General features: G+C 40.3%; 1 protein-coding gene across 6 annotated transcripts in view; it reads left to right on the forward strand.

Annotated features, from left to right (window-relative positions):
* The window catches only part of LOC128695953 (uncharacterized), a 39,691-nt gene that overhangs the window by 17,353 nt on the left and 2,729 nt on the right, over positions 1 to 19,609 (forward strand). For 4 of the 6 annotated variants that reach the window (XR_008408085.2, XR_011393054.1, XR_008408086.2 and 1 more), the window contains exon 2: positions 7,357 to 7,474. Coding sequence is in view for 3 of the 6 variants with exons in the window: in XM_053786937.2 (XP_053642912.1) it covers positions 7,357 to 7,474 (118 nt within the window). In the remaining 3 variants the exon portion in view is untranslated. Of the gene's footprint in view, positions 1 to 6,807; positions 6,914 to 7,356; positions 7,475 to 19,609 lie in introns of all 6 variants that reach the window. The other 2 variants (XM_053786938.2, XM_053786936.2) reach the window with 1 other exon arrangement.

Below are 19,609 nucleotides of genomic sequence, written 5' to 3' on the forward strand. Positions count from 1 at the left end.
CAAGATAAAATATACAAGTTAAGGTAGCAAAAGAATAATAATAAAAAAAATAAAAATGGCAATGACTTGGTTATAATATGCTAGTAAGATGGTAGACAGGATAATATAAAAGTTGTAGTTGAAAATACTAGTTTAAAAAAGTATAGAATATAATGGTCAATAAAAGAAGTTTACAATAAGTTTGATCAATATAGTTTAAAGCAAAATTGGGCAATAATAGGGATTTTAGAATAAAATTGGGCAATTGAGTATTTCTTAAAGTGAGGTAGAATTATTGAGGACAAGTTATGGCTAGTTTATAATAAAATAAGATGGAACAGTGATGTGGTAAGTTGTAAAAAAAAGGAGACAGATTCTGTAGATATTAAACACAATTAAGACTATGAGGTAGTATGGTCGTTGAATACAACAATGACAATCAAAAGTAGTTGGGGTATTAGAATTTTAGGGGGGCACAAATTTATGACAATATAACACTAACTGTGGACTGTGGGTATTATCTGCACTTTACTCTGATTCTGTTAGTCCAGCCTCACTTAGGAATGGTTTAAGGTCATGTTCTGTAGAGATGAAGTATCTCTTCCCAGTGGGCTGTTTCCTAACTGCGATTTTTCCATCCCTCACAAAGCACTGGTGGATTTTTTGGGCATAGCGTAATTTTCTTAGCCGATAAAGAAGGTTTTGTCTTATTTTGGTAAGGCACTCATTGACGTAAACATCAGTTTTCATAGAAATAGATGTTTTTAGTAGGTTGTTTCTTTGTAGGCTAGTTTGGAATTTTAACAGCACTGTTTTTTTACCTGCTTGGTAGCCCATCAGTTTACAATCCTTTAGGTCATCACTACGTATGTTAAGGCGAAGGTGGTCCTTGATAAGCTGCAGGGTGGTCTCCATGCAGGTCTCTTGGGTGACTGTGGGTGGGAGATGTTTGCTGTTAACTACAACAGCGTCAGATAGCTGCTGTTGGTCATTATTGTCTTGGAAGTTGGTTATGACATTGGCAAGTTGTTGGTCCACTCTTGATCTTTCCTCTGTAATGTTGGTAGTAAGTAGGGTGACTTGGTCTTTTAGTGTGTTGATGGTGTCTAGGGACTGGGTGTGGGTGTTGCTTTGTTGTTCCAGAGTGTCTAGTTTATGTTCTAGAGCAGTGATCTTGTTGAGGTAATCTGCATTGCTAGCTTTTAGTTCCTGCATTTCTTGAGTTAGTTTGGTGATCGTTTGGTTCTGAATCGTAAGGAGTTTAGCTATTTCTGGGTCGGTGATCTTCTTGACATCAAATACTGGGAAGGAGTTATCTTGGACTGTGACGGCGGCCATGTTTGTTGTTGTCTGTCGTGTGTTGTGGTGGTGCCGGTGGGTGATGAGGGTTGTGTCCTGGCTGGCAGTACCACAAGTTTTCCTCGTACTATTACTGCTCTCACCTTTGATGTTAGGAGTCCTTAGCTGGTTACTGGATCTTCTTTTATTGCTCTGACCCTTGTCCATTGGCTGTGGCTTCAGGTGAATAATAGGCGATAGGTGAATGTTGTGGAGTATCACTTCAGTGGCAGCGGGGTAGGACGTGGTAGTACGAGTCCTATTAGTTGGTAATTTGTGAACTTTTGGGTGATTTCTGCAGTTGATTTATATCATTCTGGGTATCCACACATGTTAGTGTTATGCGGGTCTTGATTAGGTCATCACTGGGCTGCTGGGAACCTCAGGTAGAAGTAAAAATAGAGGACAAGGTTCCTGTTGCCGCTGCCGCTTAGTTGGAATGGCGTAGCGGCAGCAACAGCAGCGACCTCCAAGCTCCGTACTTTTCTACAACAACCAGAGCCACCAATGCTCCTATGTCATAGGACTGCTTAAATATTTGCTTCATTAATACTTTCTCTGAGGTTGTAATCAACCTCATATTTCTTTAAATACTATTAATTGCTATTACTTACCAAATTAATTATCAAATACCATTTTTTACTATCAGTACAATTTACTCTCAACATTTTTAGCATTATTTTAATTACCATTACTTGTTTAATTACCATAACTTGTTTTAATACCACATTTACTATCTTAGAGTACTTGTTTAATTACTATAACCTGTTTTAATACCACATTTACTATCTTAGAGTAGTTCCTTACTCTTAAATATCTTGTACTGCCAATTAAGCTCTAGTATAACTACCAGTGCAATGTTAAATCCAAATAACTGTTCTTAAAATTTAGTACTTGAAATAAACATTCCTTTTTTCATTTTATTTTTATTAATATTTTTTGTAAATATTGTTACTTTATAAAATTTTATTAAACACCATATTTACTACCAGTCAATTTTACTTTTATACATTAATCATTATTTTATACTTTTCTTAACCTTTTGTTGCCAAATTTTCAAGTTTGTATATTCACCTCCAACCTTTATATTATACTTTGTACCATCTTACTATCATATTATAACCAAGTCATTGCCATTTTTATTTTTCTATTTTATTCTTTTGAAACATTAATTTGTGTACTTTATCTTGTCAATTTCAATTTAGTTATACTCTTGTTCTTGTTAACAACTTATATTAGACCTTAGTGCAATTGCAAGTGAGAGTCTTGTACCATTTTAACTTGTATTCTTATATTATTAGTTTATACCTAGTTGTACTTTAGCTCATTCTAGCTCAATACTTAGACAACACCAAATTCATTATATTAGACCTTAGTGCAATTATAAGAGTGAGTCTGGTGCTATTTGTAATTTGTATTTTTATAGTATTAGTTAATACCTAGTTGTACTTTAGCTCATTGTAGAACAACACAGACAATATCAACTTCATTATGTTTATTAGTGACTATACTCTATATGACCAAAGTGCTCTAGCTATATACTTGTCCAAACTTCCCACCACTACAGAAATCAGTATTAGAACTCACCACATAATACAGGATATAAACAACCACTATTTAAACCTAGAAGATGAATGATAACGTTAACCCTGATCTAAACCTTCATAATCTAACACACAATCAAAACTTATGGAAAGTAACTGCCTTTATTGCACAGCATCACAAGCCAGCACTGTACTGAACACTGCTCAAAGTCTATCAGTTCTAAACTACAACATCAGGTCCTTAAGCAAACACTATGATGACCTCCTGGCACTCCTTGAGTCACTAAAGACACCCTTCTCCTGCATTATTCTTACTGAGACCTGGCTTAAGCAGGACACAATTGATATCTACCGTCTACCAGGATACACAGCAATTCACAACTGCAGTCCAAACCAAGTTGGGGGTAGTACTGCAATCTATTACTCTAACCAACTATCTTGTATTAGCACCACTTGCTTTAGTGATGAATATGGGGAATACATTTTTGCTAATTTTACTGTAAAAAACCTCAAGACGCCTCTAACAGTCGGTGCCATTTACCGGATACCCCACACAAACATCCCAAACTTCAGTAAGAATCTCAAGGCACTAATAACAAACAGACAAATGAACAAGCACCACCTTCTATCAGATTGTAACTGATTTTATCAACAATATGGACAACACACTTCTCATACCGACAGTAACTAAACCAACCAGGATGACTGAGACAAGTGCAGCCATAATAGACCACATATGGACCAATATACTAGCCCCCCTTAAATCAGGGATAATCACAGACAGCACTACTGACCACTACCCAACCTTCCTCTTAACAAACATTAGTAAGCCACCACTCGAATACAACAAAGTTTCATTTAGACTCCATGACGAGGCCTCAATAAGGAATTTCACAGCAGACCTAGAGACTGTTGACTGGCCTACAGAATTCTCCAATGCCAATGGTATTGGCGACTGGACAGACATTTTTCTTAACAAAATACTTAGACTATACAACAAACATTGTCCTATAAAAACGAAACAGATCACGAATAAACGGGTCGGTTGCCCATGGCTAACCAGCAGCATTCTGAAATCCACTGATAAGAAACACCAATATGAAAAGCAATATAGACAGGGCTTAATACACAAAGATATTCTTAAACAATATTCATCAGTTCTCACCAAATTAATAAAGAAAGCCAAACAACTGTACTACTACAGCAGATTCACTGACACAAGAGGATATATAAAAAAGACCTGGGAAACACTTTCCCAGATTCTGGGGACCCACAAACTGAAAAAAAACAAGAATATTGTCCTAACTGAAACACCACTGCATCCCACTGATACAGCTAACAAGATAAACGACTTCTTCTCAAATATAGGATCTAATCTCGCCAGTAAAATCCCACGTACCAACGCCCATGCCGGGGACTACCTAGATGGGAATTTTCTAAATTCCTTCTATCTTGCACCAACTGAGCCCACGGAAGTCACCGCGATTATAAAGTCACTCAAAAATGACTCAGGGAATCTGTCTCATGTCCCACCATTATTGTACAAGCGAGCGGCCCATGTCCTTTTGCATGCTATTACATTACTTTTTAACAAGTCACTGGAAACTAGCACTTTCCTGACACTACTCAAGACAGCAAGGGTTACACCAATACATGAAGGAGGTGACCCTACAGATGTAAACAACTATAGGCCAATATCAAACTCACCATTGCTATCCAAAATCTTCGAGAAACTCGTGCACAGGAGACTGTATTCATTTATAACGGCACAAAACATACTCAACCCCTGCCAATTTGAATTCAGGAAAAATAAAAGCACTAATGATGCAATTGTAAAAATGCTAGATCTGCTTTACACAGCATTGGAAAATAAGGAATATCCGCTAGGAATTTTTATTGACCTAAGAAAAGCATTTGGCAGAGTAGACCATGGCATCCTACTCCACGAACTTGATCATTATGGTATAAGAGACCATGAGCTTGTATATTTCAAATCCTGCCTTACTAATAGGTATCAGTATGTCATCATTAAAGACACAGCCTCATCAACATGGCCACTTGATACTGGAGTTCCGCAGGGAAGTGTCCTTGGTCCCTTGCTCTTCCTCATTTACATAAATGATCTTCCAAACGTATCCCAACACCTGAAACCCATTCTCTTTGCTGACAACATGACTTACACGTCATCTCCCACCCTAATCTTGCCACCCTCATCACCACTGTGAACGAGGAGCTGCTCAAAATTCTGACTTGGATGACAGCCAATAAACTTACACTTAACACTGACAAAACCTACTACATTATGTTTAGTAGCAGAGCAGGTGTTGTGCAACTTAACATTAAGATCGACAACACTCTAATTGCCAGACATAATGAGGGCAAATTCCTAGGTGTATACCTCAACAACAACCTAAATTTCAGCACCCATATCCAACATATAACAAAAAAAGTATCCAAAACAGTGGGGATCCTCTCCAAGATACGATATGTGTCGCAAACTGCCCTTCTCACACTATACCATTCACTCATTTATCTATTTATCTTATTCTATTTGTGCTTGGGGATCAACTGCAGCAACACACCTAAAGCCAATAATAACTCAACAAAAAGCCACAGTAAGAATAATCCCATCCCTGGCAACACCCCGCCCACTCTTCATAGATCTAAACTTACTCCCTGTTCAGAACTTCCACACTTACTACTGTGCAATCTATATCTACAGGACCTTAAATTCCAATATTAGCCTTGACCTAAAACGCTTTCTTGATAGTTGTGACAGGATCCACAGACATAACACCAGACACAAACATCTCTATGACATTCCCCGTGTCCGACTAAACCTTTACAAAAATTCAATGTGTCAAAGGGCCTAAAATCTGGAGCACCCTACCTGAAGACTTTAGAACAGCATACACATTCATCACTTTCAAAGCTACTGTTAGAAAACATCTTATCTCCCTGATACACCCCGTCAACTAACTACATGTAAACCACCTGGTGGTTCACACTTTCACTCACCCATTGACTATAAACACAGAAATACGAATCTTAATCTTAAATTAATGAATCCTAACAAGTCATAAGTTTGTCTATGATACTCCAATATAGACACTATGTAATGTGCCAAAACAAAAGCATTCACATTGCAAAACTCACAAACTATAATGTAGTCACTTAGCCTTAATACCATAATCTGTAATAATTTAAAGTTTAGAATTAATCTAAGTCTGCCCGAAATGCCTAGCCATGCTAGGTGTCCTAGTGGCCCCCTCTGTAATTAGTATTTTAAAACATGTAAACCACACAATATCCAAAATCTGTAAACCCCGCATTGTAATCCTTATAGAGAATAAACTTGATTGATTGACTGATAAGAGTGGAGATAACAGAGTCTGGGAGGTGGCGGAGAATATGGTGAGAAAGTCCAGAAGCGCGAGGTATGATGGGGGAAAGATGCAAGACTGAGGATTTTACTGAGAAAAAGGTGTATTGAGGTGGTGAGTGGAGGTGAAAGAAGATAGTTGTATAATAAGGTCAGGACAGGTGATGTGTGTGTGTGTGTGTGTGGAGATCCAGTGTTCAATATCTTGTGTGTGTTGTTGTGCAGCTGGGTCAGGAGGGTGAGGGTGAAAAATATTTTCCCATATGTCTTTGAAAGCATGTGCAGCTTGTGCTGGGTCTGTAATGTTTATGTTATGGGTTGTGTGTTGGAAGTGCGTTGTTTTTGAGACTCCAGTGACCTTCCGAATAAAAACCCAGAATTCCCTGGGGTCCTGTATGTAATGTGATTCAGCAGCTTTAATAAGGGATAGCTAGTGTCTGGCATGATGTAACTAGAGCGTTATTTATTAAATGACTGCATATTTTCAAGTAAATTCAGTAAAGTCTTTAAGCACGAAATCTTTTTCTGTGATTGCTTTTGTCCAAAATTATGATTCAACTGTAGGTATCTTACATACGAGCTACTACGACTGAGCCGGAAGAGTGGAGTGAATGCAATTTCGTGAAACAGTTTGGAGGTCCTCCACTGGAATGGCGAGACTCAGGCCCAGGTACTCCAGCACTTGGATCTTCAGTCGAGCTCTCTACCACTGTACTACATAGGCTGATAACTAGTACCCTTACCAGGATATTCTTTTTGCTGGAGAAGTTATTGCAAGTCACTGCTGCAACTTTAAACACAGGTTCTTAATGAGTTCTAACCCATCTCACCTGCAGCTTATGGTAGAATAGCTCGGGTTCCCTCCGAGATACTTGTCAAATGACCCTAAAAATGTTTAATAAATGAATGCAATACTTCAGCAAATGGTCTCTGCTCTTCGAAGTACAGTGGTAAGGTGCAGGGCAGGTCAAAAATCCCTGTAATACACATACCTCAGAATTAAATTTCATTAACTAGTTAGTTTTTTACAAATAACTCGCGATTATAATGACCTTCATATAGTCGATATGTTTAAACTTAATAAACTAAGCGACCATTGTTCCACTGTTCCAGTGAAAGTAGTGCTGGTGTTAGCACTGGTGGTGGCACTGGTGTTGGAGGAGATGGAGGCTCGCCCAGGCGAACACATCAAGGACCTCATACAGAACGTACACGTCTACAGTCCAGACTAGTGAGTAGTGAAGTAGATAATGGAAGTCACTCTGCCTGACTTTTTTTTTAGGTTATCCTAGGTTCTCTACACATATGCTATGCATGATAATTCTATGTAACTGTATTTGTGTATACCTGAATAAACTTACTTACTAAGGTATCCTTGAGGGACATCTAGATCTTTTAGTCGTATAGACCACACCTGACGTAGTTGTCAAGACCAAGCTAGACCTGATCATCAAGACCACACTTGGCATAGGTGTCTAGACCACACATAGCATGGTTGTTAAAACCAAAGTAGATCTAGTCTTCAAGACCACATTTGATCTGGTCGTAAAGATTAAATTTTTGGATTTTGTGGAAAATATTTTAATTTTCCGAAGCTGTAGTGCCTAATAGGTGTTTAATGTGTTGCTTTGGGTCAAAAATGTATTTGAAAATGGAATAAAACCAACAATGTTCCCGCTGCGCCTGCGCGGATGTGTGGGGAGACAGGTCGAGACAGGGCATGGAGGAGCGGGAGTGTTTTGAATGGGGTTAAGAGGCTGTGAAAACATGGGACCAGGAAATTGGCATTCACGGCGGCCTAAAGATTAATATAGGCCTCCCTTCATAATAGGAAGTGTCGTAACTGCCCCTGGTGAAGAGTGAGGGAACGTGATTGACGGCACTGCTATAATAAGTGGTAAAATTAGTGAATAATGGTGGGACCGGCGGTGACTGGTGCACCACCATGGAGTGTGTCCAGGGGAAAATACCAGTGATTTAATCTTCACTCATCGGTCTCAGATCTTAGTGGAGTGACCTCTAATGTGTATAATAATTATGAGACATTAAATCGTCTTGTGAATTGTAATGTAATCAGTGTTAATAACACTAAGTTAAGAGAGTGAAGTGAAATAAGTCGCCCTGCTCCGAGTGAACACGTTAGTCCTCGTGGTTCCCGTCCCAAGGATAGTGAAGTTTTTATGGAGTCACGACTTGTAAACCGGGACAAACCAACGAATACCTCGTCCTGCTGGAATAAGAACCGTGTCGGTGTAGCAGGACATCGAAATGAGATGGTGAATGGAGGAAATAAGGAGTATCAATCACCCACAGTTAAGTAACCCTTCTAGTTATAGCAGACTGATACTGGCCAGTTAGGTATGTTGTAATTGGGTAGATTATGGGTGATCCAGCTACATCAAGTGACCACCAGAGAATATCTGGTAAGTGGTGGGATTATGTACAAGTGTTTTTCCTTGATGGATATATCCATGTGTAACCTACCCCCCCCCCTTCATTCAGGTAAGCTAATATAATCTATACAGTCCACAATTAATTAGTAGCGCCGTACTTGTGGGTGCTATCCCATTTATACTGGTCTCGGATAGATATGGATAAGATTGCGAGGGTCGAAGGGACCACCCGGAGGGACCAGGGGTGATTAAGTTTTCTCACATGTCTACACGGGGTGACTACGGTAAACAATATGGCTGTCGTCTCCCAATGAGATTACTTGTATGCATATAATGTTGAGGTACATACAGGTAACCCCCTATAAAATTTTCCATATCTGCCTGCTGGCCCTTTGTACCGGATGCAATCAGTGAAAAAATTAATTGAATTAATTACTTAATAATTAAGTGACTGATTGAAGGAAGTGGGTATAGGGTACACAAATTTAATCGATCGTGTGGATGATAATTAGCCTAATTAATTGTTAGCACATGTGTGGCTAGGATTTATACAAGAGTAAAGTGCAAGAATTACTCTTATAAGGCGCCTACTTAAGTTGTATAATCAGTGATTAATAATTCTCTAACCATGACTGGATCTGATGGAGTTAATGTGGCTGACAAGTCTGTGGATTTTAGAGTAATGAAAGCATCATTACAGGCTATTAAAGGCCATGTGACGAAGGCATACAAGTGCTTGGTTTTAATGAATCAAGAAACCGTGAACCCTAATGAATTAAAGTTATATTTAGATGTTTTAGAGAGTAGATTTGAGTGGTACAAATTGTGGTTTAAAGACTGTGAAAGAGATCTGCTGGAGAATTGTGCAGATGGAATGGAAATGAATGTTTTAATTAATCAGCATTACGAAGTGGAAGAAAAACTCTTGTAAAAGTAAGTGACTCAAGAAATCGTAATGACACGATTGCAAACAAACCATACCCCCGGCCGGGATTGAACCCGCGGTCAGAGAGTCTCAAAACTCCAGCCCGTCGCGTTAGCCACTAGACCAGCTAGCCACAATAAGATTCATCCAACTAGGTATATTTCTACACCATAGGAAGGTTAGCACAGGCACCACTGTGAACACAAATGCAAGTTTTTACAGACGAATCTCCAGCTAGCGTGGCCGTGACGAACTCTATCTCAAGTCCCTTCACTGCCGTCAACATGACTGTGCTAATCTTCCTATGGTGTAGAAATATACCTAGTTGGATGAATCTTATTGTGGCTAGCTGGTCTAGTGGCTAACGCGATGGGCTGGAGTTTTGAGACTATGACCGCGGGTTCAATCCCGGCCGGGGGTATGGTTTGTTTGCAATCGTGTCATTACGATTTCTTGAGTCATGTTGACGGCATTGAAGGGACTTGAGCTAAAGTTCGTCACGGTCACGCTAGCTGGAGATTCGTCTGTAAAAACTTGCATTTGTGGTCACAGAGGTGCCTGTGCTAACCTTCCTATGGTGTAGAAATATACCTAGTTGGATGAATCTTATTGTGGCTAGCTGGTCTAGTGGCTAACGCGACGGGCTGGAGTTTTGAGACTATGACCGCGGGTTCAATCCCGGCCGGGGGTATGGTTTGTAAAAGTAAGGCTTTGAATAAATTAAAGGGCGTAAGCCAGACAGTTAATCAACATATTAATGCAAAGGGTGTGTTTGCCAAAACCTCCAGAGTACGGTCTGAAGGAAATCAGACTAGGTCGGCAAGAATTAATTGTTCAATTGCAGACCAGTCAGTCAAACAGTTCTAAGGATATAACACATAATGACTCTGAAGTATCTGTTAAGTCTCAAAAGGGAAAAATAATCCCAGTGGTAATAATCATAATTAAGAGTTAAATAGGCACATATCAAGTGACAGGAATCAGTAATAGTGGTTCCTCACATCAAGGTAAGAGGAATAAGTACATCAGTAAGGGTAACCCAGTTAATAAGAGGTCAGGCAAGGAAAGAGACTCTTCTGCAAGGGTACTCATTTCACTAAAAATTGTAATGCCTATAATTCATGGGATATTAAAGTGGAAAGAATGAAAGAATTTGGCAGATTTATCAGATGTCTAGACAATCATAATGTAAAGGATTGTCATACCAAATTGAACAGTTGCTATCAATGCAACAAGGGAAGGCACCATACAGTTATGTGCAGGGTTGTATGTAATTCTTATAATAATGGTGACAGTAATGATAATGTTAATAACCCTGGCACTACAGTGACTGATGTAAAGGTTACAGCTAATGGCAATAATGATGGCCTAGCTGAGGTAGCCTTGCCGGTGTTGGATGTAATAATTCAGGATAAAGGGCATAAATCCAAAACCATGCGGCGTCACTCTCCTCAACACTGGTACGGGCCATGTAATATATGGCAGACTATCGCGTAGTAATAATGACTAGAGGAAGTAGTAAATACAGTCGCGGTGTCTTACTCATAAAAGGTCAACCCAGTACAAATATTCTTCTATCGAGGATGATGTTGAACCAGTCTAATTTGTGGGAGCTGGACAGCATAGGGATTAATATAAATGAGGAAAGTCCAGACGATTCCTTTACTCAGGAACAATACCTGAAGGATGTTAAATGTGAATCTGGACATTACTGGGTACGACTTCCATGGAAGCTCAACCGTCCAGAATTACCTACTAATTATAGGATGGCATATGGACAGTTAAAGGGCCCAGCTCTGTGAACTGAGCAAGACACCAGATCTGATGACTGCTTATAATGATATAATTAATAAACAGTTAAATAATAAATTGTTCCTACTTCAGGCGACGATAAATGCACACCTTAAGTGCACAGGTGGTCCACTGAGCGAAGTAATTGGGTAAATAATCTTATGTGGACAATTTCCTGAGTGTGACGTCAACTGAAGAGGAACTAATGAGTATATATGAAGGGGTTAATGAAATAATGCAAGGTGCAAGGATGCCCCTGAGGGAATGGAACAGTAATTAGTCCATTTCGAGGGATCAATAAATATGGATAGCCCTGGAGTTGAAGTGCCTATATGCAGTAATGTGCTGGGACTGACTTGGGACACAGACTTGCTATTGTTAAGGTCTCATAATTCCAGTATGCCCAATAAATTAACCCAGAGAGCATAGGCTTAGTGTCACACCTTACAATAAGAGGGAAATTGTTAATACCAAAAGCATGGAGGCTTGAGTGTGCTTTGGATGGAGCCCTACCTGAGGAGTTAACAGGTGGAAAGAATTAATGGGTGATTATGTATATACCAATGTTGAAGTTCCCAAGCCAGGTGGCCAGTGAAGATGGCAAAATTGTACTCCACGTTATTTAAGTTGGTGTTTTCACGGTCGTTCTTACGTGCTAGAACTTTAATTTGTGTCATCAATCCTATACGATACATCCCTCTAGCGCCTGGAACCAATCTTGGGCGGAAAACATTATATACTGAGTCAAAAAAGGAGAATTAGTGTGCACTACCTAGCAGAGTTTACTGCCAGAGGGGAATCATAGGCCTGTGTCCCGTGTGAAAAAAATAATAATAATTGAACTTTTCGTGTCAGAGGAAAGAAAGTCTCCCTGATAACATTGAGTATACATAGTGTATAGTGTATACTACAGTGGCTCCCTAGTATATTGATGATAAAGGCTAAAGTGTCATTTGAAAACAGGTGAATTTGTAAATGAAGTGATAAGCCTATAGAGGCAGGTGCCAGAAGTCGCCAGAATCTTACCACAGGTCAGCTGTTTTAATAATCTTCCTGGCCTGCTAGTGTACTCGCATATAATCTAGTGATACCAGTGAATAGCAGAATACAGTGTTGTAGTAGCAACTAACCAGTATTATAATGGTACTTAGTGGAGTGGAGTGACTTTCATTAGTTTCTTTTTTCTTGAAATACCAGACGTATACTGTGAATTTCATATAACCTGTAGTTACCAGCGGTCGCAATATACACAACGAGAAGCAATTATTACTACAGAAAAAGCGTCCTTCCTCCAAAATTTCCACCAGTCAACTATAGTGATAATATAGCATTTATTGTGGTGGAGACGGAAAAAACTAGAAAAGCTAGATACAGCGATTAATAAACAAGGATTGAGGCTCGACCGTTCGTCATTGTAGGAGTTGCCAGCAGTCACCGGTTTCTTCAACACGCAAGTTATACTTTTGTATCAATCAAATCACATATTACTCGGGTAGATAATTTCCAGTAGATCCTTCATGTGTTAGCTCAAATCACCGACCAGTATGTTTTAAATAAGTGACCCACTGATCAGATCAGATCGACTGGTCCGAACCCTTGACTGGTCCGAACCCTTGACTGGTCCGAACCCTTGACTGGTCCGAACCCTTGACTGGTCCGAACCCTTGACTGGTCCAAACCCTTGACTGGTCCAAACCCTTGACTGGTTTCAAACGGTTTCGTTGGACAATAAAGCAGACTGTAAACGGATGGGGTTGTAGGCGCCCTTATAAACACAAACATTAAATATAAATCAGGAACGTGCACGGTAAGCTGTCCAATATACAAAAACAGTTAGAAACAGAAATACAAATAGCTAGAGCTTCATTTAAGGAGGTTATTAATAGAATATTCAAGAGGTTGCTAGTAGAATTGCAGTAAATCAACCATTCAAATCATTATGAAGCTGTGTGTAGTCTGTGGTCAGTCAAACAAACGGGCTTCCACATGGGTAAATTGTCATTTTTGTGGAAATTGGTGTCACGCCCCTTGTGCAGATATCCAAGAACTAGCTACAAGCAGTATTAAAACAGGGAAGTGTTTTTGGGTATACCCAAATGAGATAAATCTGTGGACTAAAATCACAAGGGTATTAAAAGAGGACAACATCAAAGCTGCTTTCATAGAAAACCTGGAAGCTTTCTACAACAGATGGGAACATAAAAAGTCTGAGCTGAATGGTACTGCCCTTGATACTGGCCATGTAGTCAGAAACTGTAAGGCTGGAGATGAAGTCCTGGTAGTCAGTAAATGTGGGGCTGATAGTGCTGTCCTGGGAGACAGTAATGGTGAAGCTGGAGGTGCTATCCTGGGAGACAGTAATGGTGAAGCTGGAGGTGCTGTCCTGGGAGACAGTAATGGTGAAGCTGGAGATGCTGTCCTGAGAGACAGTAATGGTGAAGCTGGAGATTTTGTCCAGGTAGTCGGGAATTATACGCAGGAAGGAATACATATAAATGACCTCATAGGGGACAGGAGCCATAGTAGGGAAACAAGTGTAGTCAAAGATAAGATAAAACCAATATTGCAAACTAGAAATACCGCAGGAAATAGCAAACAAGAGGACTCCACTAGCAATAGTGAGGATATATTACCAAAAACAACTGGTGGGAGCTCCATTGTTGGTGCTAGGGAGGATAGAAGTAAGACAGGGAAACATGCACCAACAGGGAATACAGTCACAGAAACCCAAGGCAAACGGAAAACAAGCCTGTGCACATACTATGCACTTGGTATCTGCTGGCATGGGAAATCTGGAAAAACAGATGGGACGTGCAACTATGACCACCCTAGAAAATGCCATGCCCATATGACAACAGGAAAATGCAAACTCCCTTCCTGTAAGCTTTTTCACCCTGAACTGTGTACCTCTTCAGTACAGGAAAGACTGTGATATAACTTAAATTGCCAGGCATACCATCTAAAGGGGACAAAAAGATACAAAACATCCACGCCATGGGAAAACCTGGGTAGCCACAGCCACTCAAGAGGGAGAGGTTTTTTAGTGCCAGGAAGGAAAAAAAACTGGCAGGAAATGGCAGAAATCGTACACCAAATCCAGTCATTCCTGGAGTGGAACCACTGTCGATGGCCTCCACTCCAAACCAACAGATACAGATACTAATGCCGGAAAAAAAATCCCCCCCCAGTACCAACAATACCACCAGTCCGATAACATTCTTCTTTGCAAATATACAGGGTCTAAAGCCAGCAACAAACAACAAAATACCTTTCATCCGTGGACTGCTTGCAGAGGCAAAGGCAATGTTCGCGGCTTTCACTGAGACCCATATAAAGGATCACTTGGACAACGAAATATGGATCCCAGGTTACAACCTATACAGATGTGACAGAGTGAACAGGCAAAAGGGGGGGGGGGGGGTTGGCCTGTACATTGCAGAGTCACTTGTTTGCACAGAACTGCTTAATGCCTCAAATGATGTAGTGGAAGTTTTAGCAGTAAAGGTCGAGAACCAAAACCTAGTCATTGTGGTAGTCTACAAGCCTCCGGATGCAACATCCCAGCAATTCCAGGAACAGCTGTTAAAAATTGACCACTGTCTGGAAAATCTTCCAGCTCCTGCACCCAACATCTTGCTCCTGGGGGGATTTCAACTTAAGGCACCTAAAATGGAGGAATATAGCAAATAATATTGTTGCAGTAATAACACCAGGAGGCAGCTCTGATGAAAACTCACACTCACACGAGCTTTTAAATCTCTGCACAAAATTCAATTTAAGCCAGCAAATAATAGAGCCTACTAGACTGGAGAATACACTAGACCTCATCTTCACTAACAATGATGATCTGATAAGAAATGTCACCATATCAAAAACAATATACTCAGATCACAACATAATTGAGGTTCAGACATGTATGCGTGGAGCCCCAGACCGACATAATGAGACTAGTCACGAGGGAGCATTCACCAAATTCAACTTCAATAACAAAAACATAAAGTGGGACCAAGTAAACCAAGTCCTAACCGATATAAGCTGGGAAGATATACTAAGCAACACAGACCCCAACTTATGCCTAGAACAGATTAACTCGGTGGCACTCGATGTATGCACAAGGCTTATTCCTCTAAGAAAAAGGAGGAGTAGATGTAAAATAGAAAGACAGGCGCTCCCTTTACAGGCGACGGAAAAGAATAACAGAGCGGCTAAAAGAGGTCAATATATCTGAAATGCGTAGGGAGACACTGGTCAGAGAAATAGCAAGCATCGAACTTAAGCTAAAAGAATCCTTTAGGAGACAGGAATCGCGGGAAGAACTAAAAGCCATAAATGAAATCGAAAGAAACCCGAAGTATTTCTTCTCCTATGCCAAATCAAAATCGAGAACAACGTCCAGTATTGGGCCCCTACTTAAACAAGATGGGTCCTACACAGATGACAGCAAGGAAATGAGTGAGCTACTCAAGTCCCAATATGACTCAGTTTTTAGCAAGCCGCTAACCAGACTGAGATTCGAAGATCAAAATTAATTTTTTATGAGAGAGCCACAAAATTTGATTAACACAAGCCTATCCGATGTTATCCTGACGCCAAATGACTTCGAACAGGCGATAAATGACATGCCCATGCACTCTGCTCCAGGGCCAGACTCATGGAACTCTGTGTTCATCAAGAACTGCAAGAAGCCCCTATCACGAGCCTTTTCCATCCTATGGAGAGGGAGCATGGACACTGGGGTTGTCCCACAGTTACTAAAAACAACAGACATAGCCCCACTCCACAAAGGGGGCAGTAAAGCAACAGCAAAGAACTACAGACCAATAGCACTAACATCCCATATCATAAAAATCTTTCAAAGGGTCCTAAGAAGCAAGATCACCACCCATCTAGAAACCCATCAGTTACACAACCCAGGGCAACATGGGTTTAGAACAGGTCGCTCCTGTCTGTCTCAACTATTGGATCACTACGACAAGGTCCTAAATGCACTAGAAGACAAAAAGAATGCAGATGTAATATATACAGACTTTGCAAAAGCCTTCGACAAGTGTGACCATGGCGTAATAGCGCACAAAATGCGTGCTAAAGGAATAACAGGAAAAGTCGGTCGATGGATCTATAATTTCCTCACTAACAGAACACAGAGAGTAGTCGTCAACAGAGTAAAGTCCGAGGCAGCTACGGTGAAAAGCTCTGTTCCACAAGGCACAGTACTCGCTCCCATCTTGTTCCTCATCCTCATATCCGACATAGACAAGAATGTCAGCCACAGCACCGTGTCTTCCTTTGCAGATGACACCCGAATCTGCATGACAGTGTCTTCCATTGCAGACACTGCAAAGCTCCAGGCGGACATCAACCAAATCTTTCAGTGGGCTGCAGAAAACAATATGAAGTTCAACGATGAGAAATTTCAATTACTCAGATAAGGTAAACATGAGGAAATTAAATCTTCATCAGAGTACAAAACAAATTCTGGCCACAAAATAGAGCGAAACACCAACGTCAAAGACCTGGGAGTGATCATGTCGGAGGATCTCACCTTCAAGGACCATAACATTGTATCAATCGCATCTGCTAGAAAAATGACAGGATGGATAATGAGAACCTTCAAAACTAGGGAGGCCAAGCCCATGATGACACTCTTCAGGTCACTTGTTCTATCTAGGCTGGAATATTGCTGCACACTAACAGCACCTTTCAAGGCAGGTGAAATTGCCGACCTAGAAAAAGTACAGAGAACTTTCACGGTGCGCATAACGGAGATAAAACACCTCAATTACTGGGAGTGCTTGAGGTTCCTAAACCTGTATTCCCTGGAACGCAGGAGGGAGAGATACATGATTATATACACCTGGAAAATCCTAGAGGGACTAGTACCGAACTTGCACACGAAAATCACTCACTACGAAAGCAAAAGACTTGGCAGACGATGCACCATCCCCCCAATGAAAAGCAGGGGTGTCACTAGCACGTTAAGAGACCATACAATAAGTGTCAGGGGCCCGAGACTGTTCAACTGCCTCCCAGCACACATAAGGGGGATTACCAACAGACCCCTGGCAGTCTTCAAGCTGGCACTGGACAAGCACCTAAAGTCAGTTCCTGATCAGCCGGGCTGTGGCTCGTACGTTGGTTTGCGTGCAGCCAGCAGCAACAGCCTGGTTGATCAGGCTCTGATCCACCAGGAGGCCTGGTCACAGACCGGGCCGCGGGGGCGTTGACCCCCGGAACTCTCTCCAGGTAAACTCCAGGTAAGTAAGCGTACATAAGATAAGATAAAATAAGATTTCGTTCGGATTTTTAGCCCCGGAGGGTTAGCCACCCAGGATAACCCAAGAAAGTCAGTGCGTCATCGATGACTGTCTAACTTATTTCCATTGGGGTCCTTAATCTTGTCCCCCAGGATGCGACCCAAACCAGTCGACTAATACCCAGGTACCTATTTGCTGCTAGGTGAACAGGACAACAGGTGTAAGGAAACGTGTCGAAATGTTTCCACCCGCCGGGAATCGAACCCGGGCCCTCCGTGTGTGAAGCGGAAGCTTTAGTCACAAAAGTTTTATAAAGACTGGCCAACAAACAAATAAATAAAAAATATGTATATTGATCATTGGATTTGGCAGCCACACGCGACGTAGTGGCACTGCCAGACGTGTGTTTGACTCCCTACTCAAACAACGCTAAACTGATTTTACCATGAATACAAATACTCTAGTGTACGTTAATTTCTTCCCTCAAAAATAAATAAATAAATAAATAAAGTTGGTAATTTTTTTAAACTTAGTAAAATGTCTGCCCTTTATCCCCGACTAATTGTGCTATTGCCATTTTTTTCACCAGTCTGTTAAGCCGTGAAAATTCTTTCAGCTCGTTCATTATTAATGAAAGTGCTTCAATGTATATGTCAATAACTTATTTACCAGATATCCAGGGAAATGCAGCCGAATACTTTACTCAAGAACATTTTTTTTTTTTTGAGGGATGAAGAGGGGGGGGAGGGGGAGAAAATCGCGCTATACCAGATACCAGATATACTTAGCAAATTTCCTAAATTTGCTAAGTATAGATAAGTGAACTGTAAATATGTGGATATAAATCCAAATATACACCTGTTAACCCTTTTGGGGCCTAGCTCCTAGGCCTTTTGTGTATCCATATTCTCTTGTGCTACCGTCCACAGGATGGATATGGGGTGCACAATAAACTAGCCACTTCGGTGGCAAAAATCTAAAAAAAAAATCTAGACTACAGGAGTGTTGTACAACAGTCTGCCCTGTGTGACACAGGTTTTCTAGTGTGGGCAGACCAGAGAACGTAATATGAGGGCAGACTGCAACATTGTGCTATTTACCCTTCCCCCCCCCCCAACACTGCTCCTCGGAATGTCATTTATTTTTCATTTGGACGTCTATATTATATTTGTATGGTATGTATTATATGTCTACTATAATTTTGGAGCACTTGATATAGATAAATAGGGACAATTATTAAAAACAGTGTATAACAATTATTTTATATAGTTCCATGTCTCTCATGGTTAGACAATGAGACATATTTCTTCGAGTCATGTCTTCTTCACCGTTATTTCTTGCCTCTCCATTGGTGTGCTTAACTCCACCCACTTGATAACCATGTTATATAGTATTTTTTATATACCAGGAAAAATACAAAAAAAAAAATAGCAAAAAATGACAAAACAATTTGAGAAAACCCACTTAATGGGCGGAGATACAGTAATTGATGTATTGACTCTAAATAAATATAGAATGATCTTACTTCTTGGGTTATCCCAGGTAATGTACATATGCTGCTATGTATGATAATTTATGTAACTGTATTTATGTGCACCTGTCCCTGAATAAACTTACAGTAAAGTGTTGCAGATTGCTAATCTATTTTTCTGTACGATTAATTAATTTTTCAATTTCTTTTCGATTTTATTCCCCACGATAAGGAGCCGGCCTCTTGACTCCATCCTCCAGTCTATTCTATTCCAGTCTATTCTATTGCAACGTGTTCTATAAACTTGTTTATTTAAGTTCATGTTATCATAGTGGGTTATCGATCAACTCAGGCTTCTAACATTCAATTTCATTGTTTACTTCTCTCCTGTTGTTATTCTTTTTTGCTAAAGTATCAACTTTATTTTGAAGGAGTGATCCAGTGTGTGACGGAAGTCATAACAATTGCACTAATTCCTTTTCCCCGGATTTTTGAGTATCTATATTGGGTCGTCTAGACACCACATGACAAT

This window comes from Cherax quadricarinatus, chromosome 41 (genome assembly GCF_038502225.1).
Source record: "Cherax quadricarinatus isolate ZL_2023a chromosome 41, ASM3850222v1, whole genome shotgun sequence".
In the NCBI taxonomy this organism is placed as follows: domain Eukaryota; kingdom Metazoa; phylum Arthropoda; class Malacostraca; order Decapoda; family Parastacidae; genus Cherax; species Cherax quadricarinatus.